Source organism: Procambarus clarkii, chromosome 19, assembly GCF_040958095.1.
Source record: "Procambarus clarkii isolate CNS0578487 chromosome 19, FALCON_Pclarkii_2.0, whole genome shotgun sequence".
Classification (NCBI taxonomy): Eukaryota; Metazoa; Arthropoda; class Malacostraca; order Decapoda; family Cambaridae; genus Procambarus; species Procambarus clarkii.
This window is the reverse complement of record NC_091168.1, coordinates 3,272,073-3,294,488: the sequence shown is the minus strand read 5'-3', so window position 1 is coordinate 3,294,488 and position 22,416 is coordinate 3,272,073. Positions and strand designations below refer to the sequence as shown.

Sequence of the window (22,416 nt, the reverse complement as noted above, 5' to 3'; positions counted from 1 at the left end):
TCTAGTCAAGCATAAGACTAAACTGGAAAAGGTTCAAAGGTTTGCTACCAGACTCAGACTAGAAGCCGAACTGAGGGGTATGAGCTACGAGGAGAGACTAGAGAACTAAACCTCACGTCACTGGAAGACAAAAGAGTTAGAGGGGACATGATCACCACATACTATCTTCTCAGGGGGAATTGATAGGGTAGATAAAGACAGATTATTTAACACAAGGGGCACACGAACTAGGGGACACAGATGGAAATTGAGTGCCTAAATGAGCCACAGTGACATTAGAAGGAACTTTTTCAGTGTCAGTGTCAGAGTAGTAGACAAATGGAATGCATTATAAAGTGGTGTGGTGCAGACTGACTCCATACACAGCTTCTAGTGTAGATATGATAGAGCCCGGTAGGCTCAGGAACCTCTACATTAGTTGATTGATAGTTGAGAGGCGGGAGGAAAGTGCCAGATCTCATCCCCCTCAAGCACAAATTGGTAAGTGCACCTTAGGCTTATATCAAGGTCCCCCACAAGATCGACCTACTGACTCTCCCCAGGATGTCACCCCACAACAGTTGCCTAACTCCCGGGTACCTATTTACTGCTTGGTAACCATACGAATTACGTGAAAAAAAACGTGCCAAACAATTTGTCTCTAGGGAAACGATCCCGGGATTCCCGATAATGAGTCGAAAGGGAAGCCAACTGTACCACGAGGCCCATGTGGGTTATTGGGTTCTAGACGAGTGGAATAGACAGGTAACACTACTGAAGTAAACAGTTGATCCCAGTGGCCAAAATATGCTTGAGTAACGTAACTTCAACGTTGAATTAACGCTACTCATGCATATTTGGGTAACTAATTTCAAAGATATGTGTTAGGTACAACGACGAGAGAGGCCAATAGGTCTGCTGCAATGTTTCCTAATTCTTATGTTCTAATGCTTTATACGATTTTGTACACCTTAGTTACACTGCAGATCAAAGGTTCAATTCCTCGCAAAAAATGCAGATGAGTATGCACACAAAAGTCCTCCCAGTTCTACTTATTAAAACGCCAACCTTCTCATGTAACCCCCCCTCCCCCCCCCCCCCCCCCACAGCACACGCATACACAAAAACAGGAGTTCGATCCGGAAGGCACAAATAGGTGAACATTCCATTGGTCCTGGTTCGATTCCCAGCCCAAAAAAATTCAGGTGGAATTATTTTTCTTTTGTATCACATAACCTTGAGCATTACGGGCGGAGGCTCTTGCATCTATTTCATTGGCATAATATTACACACCAGTTCACTCGCACAGCTGTGAATTCGAACAGCTGGGAAGGGGGCTGGTGGCTGAGTGGACAGCGCTCTACACTCGTAGACATAGGGACTGGGGTTCGATACCTGGCACCGCCGGAAAAATAAATGGGCAGAGTTTCCTTCACTCTGATGCACTTGTTACTTTGCAGCAAACAGGTACCTGGGAGTTAGACAGCTGCTACGGGCTGCTTCCTCTGTATGTGTGTGTGTGTGTGTGTGTGTGTGTGTGTGTACTCACCTATTTGTACTCACCTATTTGTGCTTGTGGGGATTCAGCTTTGGCTCTTTGGTCCCGCCTCTCAAGTGTCAATCAACTGGTGTACAGGTTCCTGAACCTACTGGGCTCTATCATATCTACATTTGAAACTGTGTATGGAGTCAGCCTCCACCACATCACTGCCTAATTCATTCCATCCGTTAACTGACACTGAAAAAGTTCCTTCTAACGTCTCTGTGGCTCATGTGGGTACTCAGTCCCACCAGTGTTGAATAGTTTATCCTTGTTTACCCGGTCGATTCCTCTGAGGATTTCGTAGGTTGTGATCATGTCTTCCCTTACTCTTCTGTCTTCCAGTGTCGTAAGGTGCATTTCCCACAGCCTTTCCTCGTAACTCATGCCTCTTAGTTCTGGGACTAGTCTAGTGGCATACCTTTGGACTTTTTCCAGCTTCGTCTTGTGCTTGACAAGGTACAGGCTCTATGCTGGGGCCGCATACTCCAGGATTGGTCTTACATATGTGGTGTACAAGATTCTGAATGATTCCTTACACAGGTTCCTGAACGCTGTTCTGATATTAGCTAGCCTCGCATATGCCGCAGACGTTATTCTCTTTATGTGGGCTTCAGGATACAGGTTTGGTGTGATACCAACTCCTAGATCTTTCTCTCTGTTCGTTTCATTAAGTACTTCATCTCCTATTCTGTATCCTGTGTCTGGCCTCCTGTTTCCACTGCCTAGTTTCATTACTTTGCATTTACTCGGGTTGAACTTCAACATCCATTTGTTGGACCATTCACTCAGTCTGTCTAGGTCATCTTGTAGCCTCCTACTATGGTCCTCAGTTTCATTCCTCCTCATAATTTTTGCATCATCGGTAAACATTGAGAGAAACGATTCTATACCCTCTGGGAGATCATTTACATATATCAAAAACAGTATAGGTCCAGGTACTGACCCTGGCGGGACTCCACTCGTAACATCTCGCCAATCTGAGACCTCACCCCTCACACTCACTCATTGTCTCCTGTTGCTAAGGTACTCCTTTATCCAATGGAGTACCTTCCCATTCACTCCAGCCTGCATCTCCAGCTTTTTCACTAGCCTCTTGTGTGGCACTGTATCAAAGGCTTTCTGACAATCCAAAAATATGCAGTCTCCCCACCCTTCTCTGTCTTGCCTTATTTTTGGTGCCTGGTCATAGAATTCAAGTAACCTTGTGAGGCAGGACCTGCCATCCCTGAACCCATGTTGATGCTGTGTTACAAAGTTCTTTCGCTCCAGGTGCTCCACTAGCTTTATTCGCATAATCTTCTCCATCAGCTTGCATAGTATGCAGGTTAGGGACACTGGCCTGTAATTCAGTGCCTCTTGTCTATCCCCTTTTTTGTATATCGGGACTAGGTTAGCTGCTTTCCAAATTTCTGGCAGTTCCCCTGTTGCCAGTGATTTGTTATACACTATGGAGAGTGGTACGCACAGTTCTTCTGCTTCTTCCTTTAGTATCCAAGGGGAGATTCCATCTGGGCCTATAGCCTTTGTCACATCCAACTCTAGTAAACACTTCCTTACTTCCCCGCTTGGTAATCTCAAACTCTTCCAGTCGTTCCTGGTTAGCTATTCCCTCTCTTATCTCTGGGATTTCTCCTTGCTCTAAGGTGAACACCTCCTGGAATTTCTTATTCAGTTCCTCACACACTTCCTTGTCGTTTGAAGTGAATCCTTCTGCCCCTATCCTTAAATTCATAACTTGTTCCTTTACTGTTGTTTTTCTCCTGATGTGGCTATGCAACAATTTAGGCTGAGTCTTTGCCTTGCTTGCGATGTCATTTTCGTATTGTCTCTCTGCCTCTCTTCTCATCCTGACATATTCATTTCTGGCATTCTGGTATCTTTCTCTGCTCTCCAGTGTCCTGTTATTCCTATAGTTTCTCCATGCCCTTTTACTTTTCTGCTTAGCTAACCTACATCTCTGATTAAACCATGGGTTTCTCATCTTCATTTCACTGTTTTCCTTTTGGGCTGGGACAAACTTGTTTGCTGCGTCCTTGCTCTTTTGCGTTATGTAGTCCATCATATCTTCGGCCGTCTTTTCCCTGAGCTCTGTTTCCCATACTATATCTGTTAGAAATTTTCTTACCTCCTCATAGTTTCCTTTTCGGTATACTAACCTTTTGGTTTCGGTATCCCTCCTCGAGTTCAATAACCCTTCTTCAATTAGGTACTCAAACACCAACACACTGTGGTCGCTCATTCCTACTGGGGCCTCAAAACCGATTTCTCTTATGTCAGAGTCGTTCAGGGTGAAGACCAGGTCGAGTCTCGCTGGTTCGTCATTTCCTCTCATCCTTGTGGGTTCTCTGACATGCTGGGTTAAAAAGTTTCTAGTCACCACCTCCAGTAGTTTGTCTCTCCACGTATCCTCGCCCTCATGCGGTTCCTAGTTCTCCCAGTCAATTCTTCCATGATTGAAGTCCCCCATGATGAACAGGTGGGATCTATTTCTACAGGCAGCAGAGGCTGCCCTCTCAATTATAGTGTTAACTGCCATGTTGTTTTCGTACTCTTGACTGGGTCTTCTGTCATATGGTGGAGGGTTATATATTACTGCTACTACTATTCTTGGTCCTCCCATTGTCATGGTGCCTGCTATGTAGTCTCTGAAACCCCTCACTGCCCTGGATAGCTATCTCCTTAAAACTCCATTCCTCTCTCACGAGTAGGGCACTCCGCCTCCTCCCCAACCTTCCCCTCTCTTTCCTTATTACTGTGTACTCCTGGGGAAACACGGCATTCGTTATGATTCCAGAGAGTTTTGTTTCAGTGAGTCCGATTACATCTGGGTTCACTTCTTGTGCATTTTCCCTTAGTTCACTTGCCTTGCTTGTGATTCCATCTATGTTCGAGTACATTACCCTGAAACTGACTCTCTTCTGCTTCTCCTCTGGTGGGACCTGTGGGGTCTGGGGTGAGCGGGAGCTGGGAGGATCTGGTACGGGGAGACTGGTGGAGGAGGAACGGCTTGGGGGGATGGGGGGAGGGGGAGGGAGGGGGTGGGTGAGAGGAGGAGGGTTGGGGGGATGGGGGAGAAGGGGGGGTTTGGGGGGGCAGTAAAGGGGGGAGGGCGTGGGGGGAGTGGGGGAAAAGGGAAGGGTGAGGTGGGTGAGGAAGAGGGGAGGATTTTGGCGAGTGGTGGAGAGGGGAAGGCTTAGGTTGGGTGGGGGAGAACGGAGGGATTGTGGATGGGAGAGACAAAAGGGCATGTGGGAGAAGGGAGGGCTAAGGGGATGGGGGAGAAGGGAGGTCCTGGGGGGAGGGGTGAGTGGGAGGAGGGGGGTGAGTGGGAGGAGAGGGGTGGATGGGGGGAGGGTGCCTTAGGTGGGTACTTAGTGGGAGGCTGACAGGGGTTGGGGCAGGTAGGGTGTGTGTGTGTGTGTGTGTGTGTGTACTCACCAAATTGTGCTTGCGGGGGTTGAGCTCTGGCTCTTTGGTCCCGCCTCTCAACCGTCAATCAACTGGTGTACAGATTCCTGAGCCTATTGGGCTCTATCATATCTACATTTGAAACTGTGTATGGAGTCAGCCTCCACCACATCACTTCCTAATGCATTCCATTTGCTAACTACTCTGACACTGAAAAAGTTCTTTCTAACGTCTCTGTGGCTCATTTGGGTACTCAGCTTCCACCTGTGTCCCCTTGTTCGCGTCCCACCAGTGTTGAAAAGTTCATCCTTGTTTACCCGGTCGATTCCCGTGAGGATTTTGTAGGTTGTGATCATGTCCCCCCTTACTCTTCTGTCTTCCAGTGTCGTGAGGTGCATTTCCCGCAGCCTTTCCTCATAACTCATGCCTCTTAGTTCTGGGACTAGTCTAGTAGCATACCTTTGGACTTTTTCCAGCTTCGTCTTGTGCTTGACAAGGTACGGGCTCCATGCTGGGGCCGCATACTCCAGGATTGGTCTTACATATGTGGTGTACAAGATTCTGAATGATTCCTTACACAGGTTCCTGAACGCCGTTCTGATGTTAGCCAGCCTCGCATATGCCGCAGACGTTATTCTCTTTATGTGGGCTTCAGGAGACAGGTTTGGTGTGATATCAACTCCTAGATCTTTCTCTCTGTCTGTTTCATTAAGTACTTCATCTCCTATTCTGTATCCTGTGCCTGGCCTCCTGTTTCCACTGCCTAGTTTCATTACTTTGCATTTACTCGGGTTGAACTTCAAGAGCCATTTGTTGGACCATTCACTCAGTCTATCCAGGTCATCTTGTAGCCTCCTACTATCATCCTCTGTTTCAATCCTCCTCATAATTTTTGCATCGTCGGCAAACATTGAGAGGAACGAATCTATACCCTCTGGGAGATCATTTACATATACCAGAAACAGTATAGGTCCAAGGACTGACCCCTGCGGGACTCCACTTGTGACGTCTCGCCAATCTGAGACCTCACCCCTCACACAGACTCGTTGTCTCCTGTTGCTTAGGTATTCCTCTATCCACCGGAGTACCTTCCCTCTCACTCCAGCCTGCATCTCCAACTTTCGCACTAGCCTCTTGTGTGGCACTGTATCAAAGGCTTTCTGACAATCCAAAAATATGCAGTCTGCCCACCCTTCTCTTTCTTGCCTTATTTTTGTTGCCTGGTCGTAGAATTCAAGTAACCCTGTGAGGCAGGACCTGCCATCCCTGAACCCATGTTGATGCTGTGTTACAAAGTTCCTTCGCTCCAGATGCTCCACTAGTTTTTTTCGCACAATCTTCTCCATCAGCTTGCATGGTATGCAGGTTAGGGACACTGGCCTGTAGTTCAGTGCCTCCTGTCTATCCCCTTTCTTGTATATCGGGACTACGTTAGCTGCTTTCCAAATATCTGGCAGTTCCCCTGTTGCCAGTGATTTGTTATACACTATGGAGAGTGGTAGGCTCTGTGTGTGTGTGTGTGTGTGTGTGTGTGTGTGTGTGTGTGTGTGTGTGTGTGTGTGTGTGTGTGTGTGTGTGTGTGTATGTGTGTGTGTGTGTGTTTTGTGTGTGTGTGTGTGTGTGTTTGTGTATTCACCTAGTTTTGCTTGCAGGGGTTGAGCTCTGATCTTTCGCTGCCAATCAATCAACTGTTACTGACGATTAAATTTTTTAACCCACCCACACACACACAGAAATAAGGGAAGTCAAAGTTGAAGCCCCCATAGGAATGAGTGACCACAGTGTACTGACTTTTGAGTACTTGGTGGAGGTAGGGATAACCTATCCAAGGATGGGATTGGAGGGACAAAGGCTAAATTACCGTAGAGGAAAATATGACGAGATGAGTAACTTCCTCAGAGGAATACCATGGGAAACAGAACATAGAGACAAGAATGTGCAGGACATGATGGATTTTGTCACCCAGAAGTGCCAGGAAACTGTAGACCGGTGTATCCAAGTCCAAAAGGAGAAAAACGAAAAACAACAGAAAAACCCAATGAATGGGTTTTGGGATTTTGGAAAAAAGGGAATGCAATGTAGCGAAACAACTGAGTAAAACAACATGCAGAAACTACAAAAATAACGGAACACCGGAGAGTAGGGAGAGACACCAGAGGGCCAGAAATGAGTACCTCAGAGTGAGGACGGAAGCAGAGAGACAGTATGAAAATGACATAGCGAGTAAAGCCAAGACCAAGCCAAAGCTGCTCCACAGCCACATCAGGAGGAAAACAGCGGTGAAGGAACAAGTGATGAAACTGCGAAAAGGGGAGAACAGATACATAGAGAATGACAAGGAGGTGTGTGAAGAACTCAACAAGAGATTCCAGGAGGTCTTCACAATAGAACAAAGAGAAGCCCCTGCACTAAATGAGGAGGTTGCAAAGCTACCAACCTTGGAGGAATTTGACCTCACCAGTGATGAGGTCAAAAGGTGACTGCTGGGGCTGGATGTGACAAAGGTTGTTGGGCCTGATAGAATCTCACCATGGATACTAAAGGAAGATGCAGAAGCACTAAGTGTGCCACTCTCTATGGTGTATAACAGGTCACTGGAAACAGGAGACTTACCAGAAAGTTGGAAGACAGCTAACGTAGTCCCAATATACAAGAAGGGTGACAGGCAAGAGGCACTGAACTACAGGCCAGTTTCCCTAACGTGTATACCATGCAAGGTGATGGAGAAGATCATGAGGAAAAGGCTCGTAGAGCACCTGGAGGGAAATAACTTTGTAACGCACCACCAACATTGGTTCAGGGATAGTAAATCGTGCCTCACAGGTTTAATAGAATTCTATGACCAGACAACAAAAATTTGGCAGGAAAGAGAAGAGTGGGCAGACTGCATTTTCCTTGATTGCCAGAAAGCCTTTGATACAGTACCCCATAAAAGGCTGTTAAAAAAGTTGGAGCAACAATCAGGAGTAAAAGGGAAGGTGCTCCAGTGGATAAGGGAATACTTAAGCAACAGGAAACAGCGAGTAACAGTGAGGGGGGAGACATCAGAGTGGCGAAATGTCACCAGCGGAGTCCCACAGGGCTCAGTACTTGGACCCATCCTGTTTCTAATATATGTAAACGATCTTCCGGAGGGTATAGACTCATTCCTCTCAATGTTTGCTGTTGGTGCAAAAATTATGAGAAGAATCAAGACGGATGAAGATAGACAGAGACTACAGGATGACCTGGACAAACTGGAGGAATGATCTAGAAAATGGCTGCTAAAGTTCAACTCAGGAAAGTGTAAAGTAATGAAATTAGGCGAAGGGAGCAGAAGGCTGAACACAAGGTATCATCTGGGAGGTGAAATCCTGCAGGAGTCAAATAGAGAGAAAGATCTGGGGGTTGATATCACACCGAACCTGTCCCCAGAGGCCCACATCAAAAGAATATCATCAGCGGCATATGCTAGACTGGCCAACATAAGAACTGCCTTTAGAAACTTGTGTAAAAATATGTTCAGGACCCTGTATACCACTTATGTAAAACCAATACTGGAGTATGCAGCTCCAGCCAGGAGTCCATACCTATTTAAACACAAGACAAATATAGAGAAGATTCAGTGGTATGCCTTCAGGCTCGTCCCGGAACTGAGAGGAATGAGCTACGAGGAAAAGCTAAAGGAGCTGAACCTCACATCCCTGGAAAACAAAAGAGTAAGGGGAGACATGATAACCACCTACAAAATTCTCAGGGGAATTGACAGGGTGGACAAAGACAAACTCTTCAGCACGGGTGGGACACGAACAAGGGGACACAGGTGGAAACTTAGTACCCAGATGAGGAGTCATAGAGACGTTAGAAAGAATTTGTTCAGAGTCAGAGTAGTTAATAAATGGAATGCACTAGGAAGTGATGTGGTGGAGGCTGACTCCATACACAGTTTCTTATGTAGATATGATAGAGCTCAGTAGGCTCAGGAATCTGTACACCAGTTGATTGACAGTTGAGAGGCGGGACCAAAGAGCCAAAGCTCAACCCCCGCAAGCACAATTAGGTGAGTACACGCCCAGGAAGCAGCCCGTAGCAGTTGTCTAACTCCCAGGTACCTATTTACTGCTAGGTAACAGGGGCATCAAGTTGAAGGAAACTCTGCCCATTTGTTTTTCCGCCAGCTGCCGGGATCGAACCCTGGTCTCTAGATCCACGAGTCTAGTGCGCTGTCCACTCAGCCAGCGAGCCCCCGTGTGTGTGTGTGTGTGTGTGTGTGTGTGTGTGTGTGTGTGTGTGTGTGTGTGTGTGTGTGTGTGTGTGTGTGTGTGTGTGTGTGTGATAAAATAGTTAGTAACAGTTGATTGATTGTCAGTTGAGAGGCTGGCCTAAGGACCAGAACTCAACCACCGCAAGCACAACTAAGTGAATACAGCTAGCAATAATACTGGTAAATGTACAAGAATGTGGAGGAAGAAGAGGCGGCGGTCAAAATTAAAGGAATATGGTCAAAATTAATTTCTGCTTCGAATTTGTCAATGGGCTGTGATGGATCACCAGGCGGAACTCCCAGCCACAGATGGGACTGTTTCTCGTCCACACTCTTACGCTCTCTTTCTCTATCTCATTACACTTCTCTCCTATTTCTCCTTTTTCTATTCCTTCTAATTGCGAGTTTATTTAATATATAAATGTATTTAGATTATATATGTGTATGTATGTTAAGGAAAGTTTCCTTATGGTTTGGGAATTGCCACTAGCTGACGAGTCATACGGCCATCTTGGCTACCTGGTGTTGGATACAGACGAATGTCTCTTACGTCTCCTCTACGTCTGTCTCACGTCTTCTATATGTCTCTTACAGACGTATGTCTCTTACAGACGTATGTCTCTTACAGACGTATGTCTCTTACAGACGTATGTCTCTTACAGACGTATGTCTCTTACATCTATACATCACTTACACACGTATGTCTCTTATATGTCTCTTACAGCCGTATGTCTCTTACGTCTTCTATACGTCACTTGTACACGTATGTCTCTTACGTCTCCTATACGTCTCTTACAGACGTATGTCTCTTACGTCTTCTATATGTCTCTTACAGACGTATGTCTCTTACGTCTCTTATACGTCTCTTACAGACGTATGTCTCTTACGTCTTCTATATGTCTCTTACAGACGTATGTCTCTTACGTCTTCTATATGTCTCTTACGTCTTCTATATGTCTCTTACAGACGTATGTCTCTTACGTCTTCTATATGTCTCTTACAGACGTATGTTTCTTACATCTCCTATACGTCACTTACACACGTATCTCTCTTACGTCTCCTATACGTCTCTTACGTCTTCTATATGTCTCTTACAGACGTATGTCTCTTACGTCTCCTATACGTACGTCTCTTACAGAAAATCCGTAACAATTATGTCTTTAAGCTCGGTTATAAAATTAGGCAAGAAATACCTATGCTCTTACAATATCTTTTAACTCAGATTTTAGATTTAATTTAGTTAATTTGAATATTATCGGAAAACGAGATGAATCAGAAGCACATACCGTAATATCTAGATTATAAATTGAGAGCATCAGATGTTCCTGCTCGCTAAACTATCCAATTTCCTTGTTAGTTCGCGTGAATAAAATGATTGGTATAAGTTACGAGAGTTAACCATTCTGGATAAGTCTGGTGAAGAAACATATTTGATGATTTAAGAAAATTTATATCAGTTTAAATAAACGTGAGTTAAACACACTGGGCTTCAAGTTGCGTTGTGTACGTTGAAGAGGCCTGTCAGGTTATATTTGTTTCTCCTTCTTTGGTTTTCTTTATAAAAAAAATCCCCCCCGTCCCCCCCACCTCCACGTTCTTAGTTGTAATGTTTTCTAGTTGCCTTGTTCCTCCTCAGTTCAGCCTTGGTCTCTGACAGGATGGGTTATTCTCCAGGTATCTCCCGTTTATTTGCTTTGAGTTTTGTTTAATGCAATTTTGTCTTGCTTTGTTTCGTTAAATGTCAGAGAGGTTATATATATGTATAGGTTTTTAATGTGTGTATGTTTGGGTGTATGTATGTGTTGAAAGTCTGATTATTCTTGCATGCATATTCTTCCTGGGAATTTTGAGTAGTCTTTAATTCATACTCATTTTACCTGGGTGGAGCTTTGTATATATTGAATAGTACTGGCCATCCTACCCAACCCCTTAAGTTAGTATGGAACTGTAGACAGAATAAATAATAATGATATACACCCGTGTAACCCACCCGCCAACAGGTTGGTGGGTATACATAAGGTTGTAACTATCATTTTTTAAAGTTTGATCAGCAGAGCTTGTCGATTGTCTTTGAGAAGTCGTATTTTTCACTATGTATATAATTTAAAGTTTTTCTAAATGCGTAGAGGCGGTGTAAACATAACGTAAAAAACATAATAAGGGCTGTAGATGAAGAAATTGAGGGGGGGGGGGGGTTAATTAGGTGAAGGAAGCAGGTCTGGAGTGGTGGCGGCCGCGCCTGGCCACCAGTTGATATATTTGGTCAGGTTGTCAACAACCGCTGTTAAACTCGACCGACGCACTGCTCACTAAAGCCACCTTATACCCAGCTGTTTACAGGGGGGGGGATGGGTATTTGTATATACTCTTCAATATATACAAACCGATACCGGCAAAATCGGCAAGAGTTTCTTGTTGGGTGTCCAGTCTATAATTGTGGCTCCATGGTGGGTGTGGGGGCACATTCGTGAATAACTTTTTCCTCTTTTTTCATGTCGAATAATGTTTTCCTTGTACCTTCTCAGACTCGTGGGGTGGGCGACCAAGCCTCGGAGTCCAACTGTGTTGGACGACCAGGCCCTATAACCCCTGCTGCACTGGGCTCCTCCCTCCTGACTACTCCCCTCCCTCCTCTGCAGTAGGGTAGAGTTCTCAGTCCCCAGTGGTGACCACCTCGTCCTCTGGCACGGCTCAGTCTCTCATTGTGACTACTGCGCCTCTCTCTTGGGGGGGGGGGGGGGGGGGGAGGGGGGTGGTTCTCAACGCTGTCGCCGACACGGCCGCACTCGCACGATTCCTTCGTGTAATAATACTTAAAACGCCTTATTTGGTCCCGCTATGTGGGCTAAATACATTATCTAGAGCATCTGGATTTTACTTCCCCCCCCCCCCCCCCCTGACCATTTCTCCCTCCATAAAAACCTTATTGATTCGTATGCCTCTATTACTTTTAGCTCCACCAATTACGGTACGCGTGTCGTCGCTGCTCCTTCTCAGGATGCAGCTAATCCCTTAGCTTTGTCCTGCATTGAAGAGACCCCTGTTCGGGTCTCTAAAAACGCTCGGTTAAATGCCAATGTTGGCAGTGTTCTCCTCCCACACAATGTTGCAACTGGTGTTTGGAACCTAAAAGATTGCCATGAGGATATTAGACATATCCTCGAAGCCCAAGGCCATTCTGTCCTCCAGGTAGACAAGTTTACTCGACCCCCTCGTGGTCGTGTAAACGTGTCCCTCCGCCCTCTGTTCTTGCTGGTGCCAGATGCTCCGTTCAAGAGTACATTCCCCCTCCTAGCCCTTGCAATAACTGTTGGAAGTTCTGGCGAGGTGTCCTCAAATGGACAAGTACTGTCTCTGTTCCATGTGTGGGGATGAGAAATTCTAAGTCAGAGTGCACTTCTCTCCAGGCTCGCTGCCTCAATTGCGGTGAGGCCCACCCTACCTTCTCATGCTCGTGTATACACTATAAACTCCAGGAAGCCGTCCTCAACTTGAAGCACCTTGATAATGTCTTATTTTCCGGAAGAGACGCAAAGTTCGTCTCGTCCCTTTCGCGTGTTGCGTTCTACCTCTCCTCGTCCTTCCCACCTTCCCCAGTCTCAACCGTTTCCAGGCCTTAAACCCGACCACACCCACCTCCTTCCCTATTTCTTTGCCTTCTTTCCTGGAAGGTCTCCCTTCTGGTTCTCCATCTGGGGGGTTCCTGCCTTATCCTACCCAGTCCACCATATCTCTTGTCTTTTTCCCCATCTCTCCTCACTTTCTTCCCCCCCCCCCCCCCCCAAAGTCTCTTGACCCTCCACGCCACCTGTCTGTCCAGGCTGATATCCATAATCCTCCAAGCAATCTTCGTGTTTGCTCTCGTTCCTCATCTCCTGCTGAGACCATGGAGTCTGTCGCCCGGTACGTTGTTACTGGAACGCCTGTCTCTTAGTCAGAAATGTAAGCCTGGCTCCTCTCCAGCAGGTAAGAAGTCCCCTCCCTCTGACTGTCACTACGTCCCCCTCCCATTTCAGTGGTCGGACCCCCGGTCCCAAACATGGAGGTTTCTTTCGACCCCCGATTCCCTCTCGGTTGCTGCCCTTGCCGAGGTGCACTCCCTGATTTCTGCCCCTCCCTCGTCCAGCTGTCTTTGCCTGCCCCTCTCAGTTGTCTCCTCCTCCGGATCTCATCAGTCCGCCTATGGTGTGTCCTCTCGCTCCCTTCCCTCTATCCGTAAGTGTACCTATGGCCCCCTAACCCAGATTTTGCTGATTCCTGACTCTGAAATTCTTTAATAAACTGTTCTTTACCTTTATTTCTTGTTCTGTTACTGTCCTTTCTCTTTGATAATGTCTATTCTTCGGTGGAATATTCGTGGATTTTATGCGAACTTCCATGAACTCCCACATTTAATTAGTTTTCTCCACATTGTGTTTCTCTCCAGGAACCAATGCTTGGTGCTCGTCCTGGTCACTTACGTAGTTATTCCTTTCTACCCCCCCCCCCTAGTTCTTGCAGGGACTGCTCTCTTAATTCGTTCTGATATTCCCTTCGTCCTCCTATTTCTTCCATCACCTATCCATTGTTCTGCTGCCTGTGTTTTTGTATGTAAATGGTAGTCTGTTCCAGGTCTTCTCCCCCCCCCCCCCAAAAAAAAAGTCCTGCTTTCCTTTCCTGATCTTAAACACCACCTGAACTCCTTGCCAGAGCAGGTGCTCCTTTTGGGTGATTTAAACTGTCGACATTGCCTCTGGGGTAATATTCTGACAAACACCCGAGGCCGTCTTCTCGAACCGTTCGTTCTCGCTTCTTCTCTCTTCTGAATTCTGGTGAGCCCACATGTGTGGAATCTCTAACTCGCACCCTTTCCTTTCTCGGTCTTTCTCTCTGCACGTTGTCCCTTTACTTAGGTTTCACGTGGCACGTTCTTGATGACATCCATAAGTGATCACTTCCCCATTCCTAGTTTCCTTTTTCTCTTTCCACCCTCGCGTGTCCTTCCCTTGGTGGCAGGCTGACTGGAGCCTATTCTCCCTCCATGCAATTATCTGACCTCTCTTCTCTGCCTCTTTCTCGCGCCCTACTTCTTTATGACAGTCTTCAACGCTGCCCTCCGGTCTATTCCTCGCTTTTCCTCCTGTGGCGCATGGAAGTGCGTACCCTGGTGGAATGCGGACTGTGCTCAGGCTGTCCACTCTAAGCGTGCAGCCTGGAAGAAACTCCGCCGCCTGCAGACGGCAGATTCTTTTTTTGTTTCGGAAGGAAAGTGCTGTGGCCTGTAGGAACATCCATACAGCTAAACGTGAGTTGGAAATGTTTCCACCATTACGTCCAATACTCCTCTGCTGCAGATCTGAAAGAAAATCTGCAAGATTGCGGGAAAGTTCGTTCCAGATGTCAAGCCGGTTCTCCACCTCCGTGGAACTCTTGTGGTGGATCCAGTGAAGTTCGCGACCGAACTGGGTTCCCACTTTTCTTCCGTTGGCTCTGGTTCTCATCTTCCTCGATGCTTCCTTCTTCGTATGCCTGTTCTTGAATCTTGTCTTTTAGATTTCCACACTCGTCTCCACCTTCCCTATAACGATCCTATCTCTTTCTGAACTTCAGTCTGCCCAGGCCCTCTGTGAATTTACGGCGGCGGGCTCGGATGACGCTCATTATGAGATGCTTCGCCCTCTCCCTCCATGCATGTCTAGGTATTTAGTCTGTATAACCAGGTCTGGGAGTCATCGTCCGTCCCTGAGGACTGGCTCGATGCCTTTGTACTCCCTATTCGGAAACCAGGGTCTCTCGGTACGATCCTTAAGGACTTCCGCTCTACTGCTCTCAAGAGTTATTTGAAAGTTCTTTGAGCGCATGGTAAATGTCAGTCTGATGTTATTCCTGGAACATCACCAACTCTCTCCTACTTGATTTGGTTTTCGCAAGTACCGCAGTACGACTGATGTCCTGGTAAACTTGGTCTATTTTCGTACTGCTTTTGCTGTGAAGAGCTCGGTTGTTGCTGTCCTTTTTGACCTGGAAAAGGCTTACGAAACGAATTGGAGATACCATATTCAGTCCCAACTTCGTTCTTTTGGCCTTTGCCATGGTAATCTTCCCCCTCGTCCTTCAAAGGTTTCTGTCTTGTATCTTTAGTCAGGCTCGGCACCACTCTCTCTGCATCTTTTCGGCAGTATGAAGGTGTGCCCCAACGTAGTGTTATGAGTACTACACTTTTTCTGGTTGCCCTAAATGGCCTTCTTTCCTCCCTTCCTTCTGGCGTCTTCTCCACCCTTTGTTGCCGATCTTAATTTTTGCTGTTGGGGTGGTGTTTCGCGCCTCTTTCAACAGCGGCTTCAACTTGCGATTGATGCCGTGTCATCTTGGGCCACCAATCATGGCTTAAAGTTCTCTACTACTAAAACTTGTGCCATAACTTTTACTCGGAAGTGGGATCGTTCTTCGTCCCTCTGTCACTCATGGTCATCTCCTAGAGTACAAAGATTCCACGAAGCTTTTGGGGTTAATCTTTGACACTTGTTTGTCTTGGTCGCCCCATGTCTCTTACCTCTGTGTTGAATGCTCTAAGGCCTTTAACCTACTTGGTTTTGTCCCATACTTCTTGGGGAGCGAATAGGTGCACACTCTTCTATTTGCATTCTCGCTCGTCCTATCTATACCAGATTATGGTTGCCCTGCATACTCTTCTGCTTCTACTTTTCGCCATCTTGATCCTTTGCACCATACTGGGTTGCGTTTCAGCTCTGGTGCTTTTCGTTAAACGCCTACCCTCTGCTTGTACGCTGACACTGGCTTTCTCTCCAGGACCACGGTGTTCGTTAAAGTCTTCGCTATCTTGCACGATCCTTACAGCATCCTCACTCGCGCCTCTATCTTGCTTTGACTTTTACCCCCACCTGTAGTTCCTCTTCACCACCTTCCTCTTTCTGTCCGTTTGTCTCGCATAAAAGATACTCTTTCTGTTCGTATTACCAATGTTTCTCCTCGTATTGTTCCATCCCTGCCCCCCCATGGAGGATCCCCCTTCCCAAATTTTGTACTTCTGACCCATTTCACTAAAGCTTTTACTCCTCCTACAGTTCTGAAATGCCTCTTCTTTGGGTACTTTTCTTACTCTCACTCCGTTCCCATCTTCACCGATGGGTCTAAGTCTGCTGAAGGTGTGGGATGCTGGTTTTTTCCTGATCACACTTTGTATGTGTTGCCTTCCTCTGGAGGCTAGCATCTTCACAGCAGAACTTTATGCTCTTAGTCTCCTGCTTTCCTGGTCTCAATCCTCCTTTGTAGTGGTGGTAGACTCTTATAGTGCCCTAATGTCTTTAGGGTCCTTTAACCCGGTCCACCCGGTGATCATAGATTTTCAACATTGGCCGTTTCTTATCTCTAGTAAATTTAAGTCGGTTGTTTTGTCGAGTTCCCAGCCATGTTGGTGTCTTTAAATGAGCGTGCGGATGCTGCAGTTAAGGAAGCTATCCACATTTGTCCTATCTCCCTTTAAGGTATTCCTGAGTAAGACTTTTACCCAGTTATTCATGCCTCTATCCTTGTCCACTGGCAGAGTTGTTGGTTTTCAGTTATTGATAACAAACTGCGTACTCTTAGGAGTCGTGTGTCCCAGTGGCCTTTCTCCTGCCACTGTAACTGGCGATGGGAAACGGCTCTAGCAAGGTTACCCATTTAACTTGCACTCAATAGAGCGCTGCCTGCCTCCTTAGTGTCCAAATTGCATTGTCCCCCTTTCGTTTGTGCATATCCTTGTTGAATGTCCTGACTTCCAGGACATGCATGTTTTTGTTTTCAGACCTTCCCCCATGGTTGCTTGTCCCTTGATAGAAATCTTGGTGACTCGGTTACTTTTGATTTCGTTCGCCTTGTGCGTTTCTGTTCTCGTATTGCATCTTTGGTGATATTTAGTGCCCTCTGATTATCCTGCACATATGATGGTGCTACATAGCCTTCCTAGTTTGGTGCCTTCTATTGATAATTACTTGATTTTAATTTTCCGCTGACTATCGGATAATTTTATATTTTGAACAAGTTATCTTGAGGTCATCTTGAGATGATTTTGGGGCTTTAGTGTCCCCGCGGCCCGGTCCTCGACCAGGCCTCCACCCCCAGTAAGCAGCCCGTGACAGCTGACTAACACCTAGGTACCTATTTACTGCTAGGTAACAGGGGCATAGGGTGAAAGAAACTTTGCCCATTTGTTTCTGCCTCGTGCGGGAATCGAACCCGCGCCACAGAATTAAGAGTCCTGCGCGCTATCCATCAGGCTACGAGAGTAGCACTTGGAAAAATTTGTGAGATTTAGTTTACCCCAAAATACAAAAATTATGCACTAGTATACATTAAATACTCGAATCCCTCCCTCCGAGCCTGGTATCAGTAACTTGCTAAAGACGAAACAGTACCCAAAAGCCATTATAGTGGGGGTTGCGGGGGGAAGGGGGGGGGGGGGGAAGGTTAAGTTCTAAATCTTCTTGCTACCCATCCAGTCGGTACTAAAGTACTTTTCCGTGCGCCACTACCAACAGTCGCCTCCACCTCTCAACCCCCCCCCCCCACCTCTCCACCCCCCCCCCCAGCCTTGTTACCTACCAAATGTGTGGGGTGGGAGGGGGGTCCTCCTCCACCCCACAAACACCGCCTAGAGACCACCCTGAGTGTAACCCTGACAGTCTCCGTGGTGTAGTGGTAAGACACTCGCCTGGCGTTCCGCGAGCGCTATGTCATGGGTTCGTATCCTGGCCGGGGAGGATTTACTGGGCGCAATTCCTTAACTGTAGCCTCTGTTTAACGCAACAGTAAAATGTGTACTTGGATGAAAAAACGATTCTACGCGGCAGGGGATCGTATTCCAGGGACCTGCCCGAAACGCTACGCGTACTAGTGGCTGTACAAGAATGTAACAACTCTTGTATATATCTTAAAAAAAAAAAAAAAAAAAAAAAAAAACACCCATTGCATTGTTTGAGGGATAGTGCTTTCAGGCACTAAGATGGATCACGAAGGGGAGGAAGGGTCGCGGTGAGGTGTTGTATTGATGCTTATCGTGTCTGAGTGACTGGAGGTATTAGTAGACTGGAGGGAGAAGGGGAAGTAAATCTTGGTGGAAGCTGTTAAGTCACTGTTTAAGATTATGTGAACCTCGCAGACATCTTAAAGTGTCATGGTATACTTCGCCCATGTGTTTTACCCATCTATACCTTTAAAAACGCTCTAATTTGAACCATCCACACTCCCTCTGGCTGTTGAAGGTGACGATATTAATTATGCCAAAGACTATAAAATTAGAGCTATTCAGGGCCTTACCTCGGTGCCGAGGTAACTGAGGAAAGGAGGATAGTCGCAAATCGGTGACAGTACGCTGGTACAACATGATTGCAGCTGGCATTGCCAGTCATTATGAACGAAGAGTTGTGACCGCGGGAGAGAATCCGTAATAGCGAGAATCGGTCTAGGATTGAAATATCCAGAGATTCGGAATGAAAACAGTTGAGCAGTTTAGTTGCAGCATCTGGAGTGACGGACACCGCCTTGACCACTATCTACGGGACTGTGGATATTTTATATATTAAAAAGTGGAGAATAATAAACCCTACATTGTTGAGTTGTTAGAACATTATTTGGCAAATATAGATGCGGTTCTAAACTCTCCATTTAGCACTTGCAAGATTGGGGGGTTGGGGGGGGGGGGAATTAAAAGGTTGACAAATGTTAATTTTTCGTCGTCGTCTCCACCACCACTTGACCGTAAAGAAAGTCTCGGCTGAATCTGGATAAGTGTAAAGATGAACAACCCAGCGGGTGCCTTTTCCTTAAGGCTGAAGGGGGGGGGGTCTTCTAAATGCTACTATGGTGTATATCCACTCACAGGACGAGTGGCACTGCCTAATAAACTCCCTCGTGGCAAAATTAGTCTGAGTGGACAGTTCTCAAAACAGCATTATTTTCGGAAGAACTGGAACAATCACTTTTATGTCTATTGCTCGCTCTTGGAACTTTTCCCCAAAGACTTCTTGGTGGCACGTTAATAGTACGTATTTGAGTTAGTTTAAGCTTATTAATCCCTCCCGCTCCCCCTTTCCAGCCCTGGAAGGATGAACCCCTCTTCTGAAGGCCGTAAACGGTGTAAAACTTCTAAAACACTGTACGTCCACAAAAGTGAAATACGTCGAAGTATATTTGTCACTTGTGTTTTTGAGTTTGGCTCTTGGGGGGCAAGGGCTCCAGATGGCAAAGAAAATGCATTAAATGAATACTAGCTAGATTTCGAACTTCTGACTCGTTGTATATGAAAAGGGTTTCATCTGGCCAGTCTCGGCATCATAGCATAAATAAGGAGAAAACAAATAGTGAAGGTGTCAATTATTCCAAAATGGTCAAATGATTATAAAAAAAGTGAAAACTGAAATCAAATTTGACTCGGCTATCACAATAGCATATATTAAAAATTGTTATATTCAAAAAAGTTAAAAATTTAGTTGTCAATTTTTTTTTATCGGACAATTTGCTTGAAACTTAAACTTTACATAGTTTCTCTACAATCCCGTGTAAGCGTTTTTTCCCTAAGTTCATTTATTGATTTTATAATGGCAATAAACATGACTATTTGTGTAATTTTTTTAGGGGGTTACTTTGAATATATGTATTAGGGAAAACTAAAGATTTTCTGGAAACTCCTTAACTCCGGATCCTTTATATGCTAATGTGTCGGAAAAGTGTTATAGAATGATTATATCTGCGAGGTATTTGTTTATTGACACTTGAAAATGTGTAAAATTCGTTGCAAAAAGTCTTTTCTATTTACGCTGCAGTACTTAAACTTGGAACAATTGCAGCCCTTTTCATATACTAGTCAAAAAATATTGGTTGACATTGAACAACTTTTATGAAACCATGCCCATGCCCCCTTAACAACCGCCAGAGGGATATTATTGCCACTGTAGTACCTAGTTTTAATAATAAATTTAGGTGGGACTAAATGGCAGATGCTGGTAACTATAATAATTGATGGTAGGTGGATCTTTACTCTTAACCTTGGGTTCAATAAATTGTCTAGTGTAAACAGGGCTTCTGTAACTATTTATACACTGCAGATGAGAGGTGGGAACATAATAAAAGCTCGACCCTCTGCAAGCACAAATAGGAGAGTACTATGGTGTTACACCAACTTGGCAAACCTTGCTAGATTATCTGATGCAGTTGCAGCACAATTCTTAATGCACTAGTGTGCAAACTGATTGTGTTAGCAGGGAGTGGGAAATATACTTAATGCTTAGCAATAAAGGTGACTCCACAACACGGTTCATTGTCAATGAAGTAAAGACTTGAATGGTGAATAATTTGTGAGCAAATAATTGAAAATTCTTGTATGAATAAAGGCACAGTAGACCGAAAGTGGTAATAACAAAGATGGCAGTTTTCTAGTAAAAAACCTAAATAATAACAAATATTGAAGTGTTGACTTAAAGTTGGTCTTAACTGCCTGGGAAATGCTATTTTTAGTTCGGCGTTTCTAATTATTAATAAACTCATGGTTTCTTGCATTGTCCTAGCACCTATTAAGGTGCTCCATTTAAACAGAGAACCACATCATAAAGTGGTTGTAACAAAGCTGTGCATTAGTCATTAATGTTAGCTTCTCCACAGATTACGAAGTCAGCAGTACTGCTGCAGGATTAAACGCCAGCCCTGCTGCCCTGCCTGGAGGTGGGTCTGCTAGAAGAACACGCACGGTCTACACTTCAGCTCAGCTTGTCGAACTGGAGAATGAGTTCCGCTTCAATAGTTACCCGTGTCGGGCAAGGCGGATAAAAATTGCAGCGTCGCTCAGCCTGTCTGAACGGCAGATCATGGTATGGTTTCAGAACCGTCGGATGAAGTATAAGAAGCAGAAATCCGAGGGAATATTCGACAAGAGCCCCAGTTCACCGTGTGCATCACCTGCTGGGTCTATGCCAACCACATCCCCTTCAAGCGAATTAAACGCCTCTCCAGCCAACCAGTTTCACTGCGGGGGTCATCAGCAGTCGTCACACGGGTCGGGAGTGTCCAGTCCTCAGCACCTACAAGAAGCTCTTCACTACTTCCCTAGCAATTACAGTGGGCCCAATCAGTACAACAGATCCGGTATGGTCGCCTCCATGACGGGACACCATGGACCCACGCCCCACTACATGGCGCCCACTAACTTCTCTCCTGCCGTCAACATATACGACATGCAATTGATGGGACAAGGTCATTATGGGTATCAATACAACCTGCACATGCCATGCCCACCGCCCCTACAAGAGTACCCACCCTACCCTCTGTTGCATATGCCCTCAGTCGCAACAGATTGGACAAATGAGTTACGACACGAGGAAAGACACTAACCAGCCTGTAGACTATCTCTAGTTCATCTATGGGTAGTCTGGCTGGCTTTCCCTCTTCCCTTCCCCCCCCATCCTGCCCCCTCGTGCCAAAGGACAATTATTTATCGCCGAGGCAGCATGGACAGAAAAGATAGCTAGTGGCGTGTATCTTTATTAATCTCTAAAGACGTCGAAGATGCTAGAATGTTTACATAGTGCTGAAGGCTGAAATTCCACACAACCGTTGTTGGCATAGAGCGTGGAACGTCAGTGTTGCCTGATATATTGTGGTGGGTGGCCTTTCTCTCCACGCTCTCCCACCCCCATCCCCCAGGATGGGGCAAGTGTAGGTTCTGTTATCCTTTAGGGGAGTATGGAGGGGGGTGAAACTAAAGAATAAATTTAGACATTTGTAAAGATGGTATAAAGTCGACTCTATCCTAATTAAACTTGAGATTAATCAGTTACCTAGCATGTAAGAAAATGTATTTGGTTAGTAGTATTAAATATGAAAACTTAGCAATGGCTTAACTAAGTGTGTGACTATCCACTATAATTTTATTTGGTGTCATTTTTCAGTAACATTTTAACATGAGTGAGATTTCATCGAGGTTTATTGAGGTAAATGCCCTAAATGGGATGTGGCAGCTCAAGTTAGTCTCGCCCAGTTCTTTAATTTTGTTTATCGTGAATTTATTTACGGAACCCCCTCCCAATTCAGCCCGTTGGCGCTGTGAGGGGGCTTGGTGGTCGGCTGATGGAGTGTGATGCGCCATGGGACGGTCCTGTGTCCTTCTTTTTGACCTTTTGCTCCTGCTGCTGTCTTCTCCAATTGTGCCAGATTGCTTTTCCTTTTCCTTGTGTTAAGTTTTTCTCATCCTCTTCTATCTGCTTGTCGTTTC

At 45.7% G+C, this 22,416-nt stretch overlaps 1 protein-coding gene across 1 annotated transcript; it reads left to right on the top strand.

Moving 5' to 3' along the window:
* Window positions 1–10,735: 10,735 nt before the first annotated feature.
* Window positions 10,736–22,045, top strand: LOC138366192 (homeobox protein HOX3-like). Its single transcript, XM_069326917.1, has 2 exons — window positions 10,736–10,847; window positions 20,811–22,045. Exons 1-2 carry the CDS (start codon window positions 10,832–10,834, stop codon window positions 21,533–21,535), a joined length of 741 nt encoding a protein of 246 aa, XP_069183018.1. The 5' UTR covers window positions 10,736–10,831; the 3' UTR covers window positions 21,536–22,045.
* Window positions 22,046–22,416: the final 371 nt, after the last annotated feature.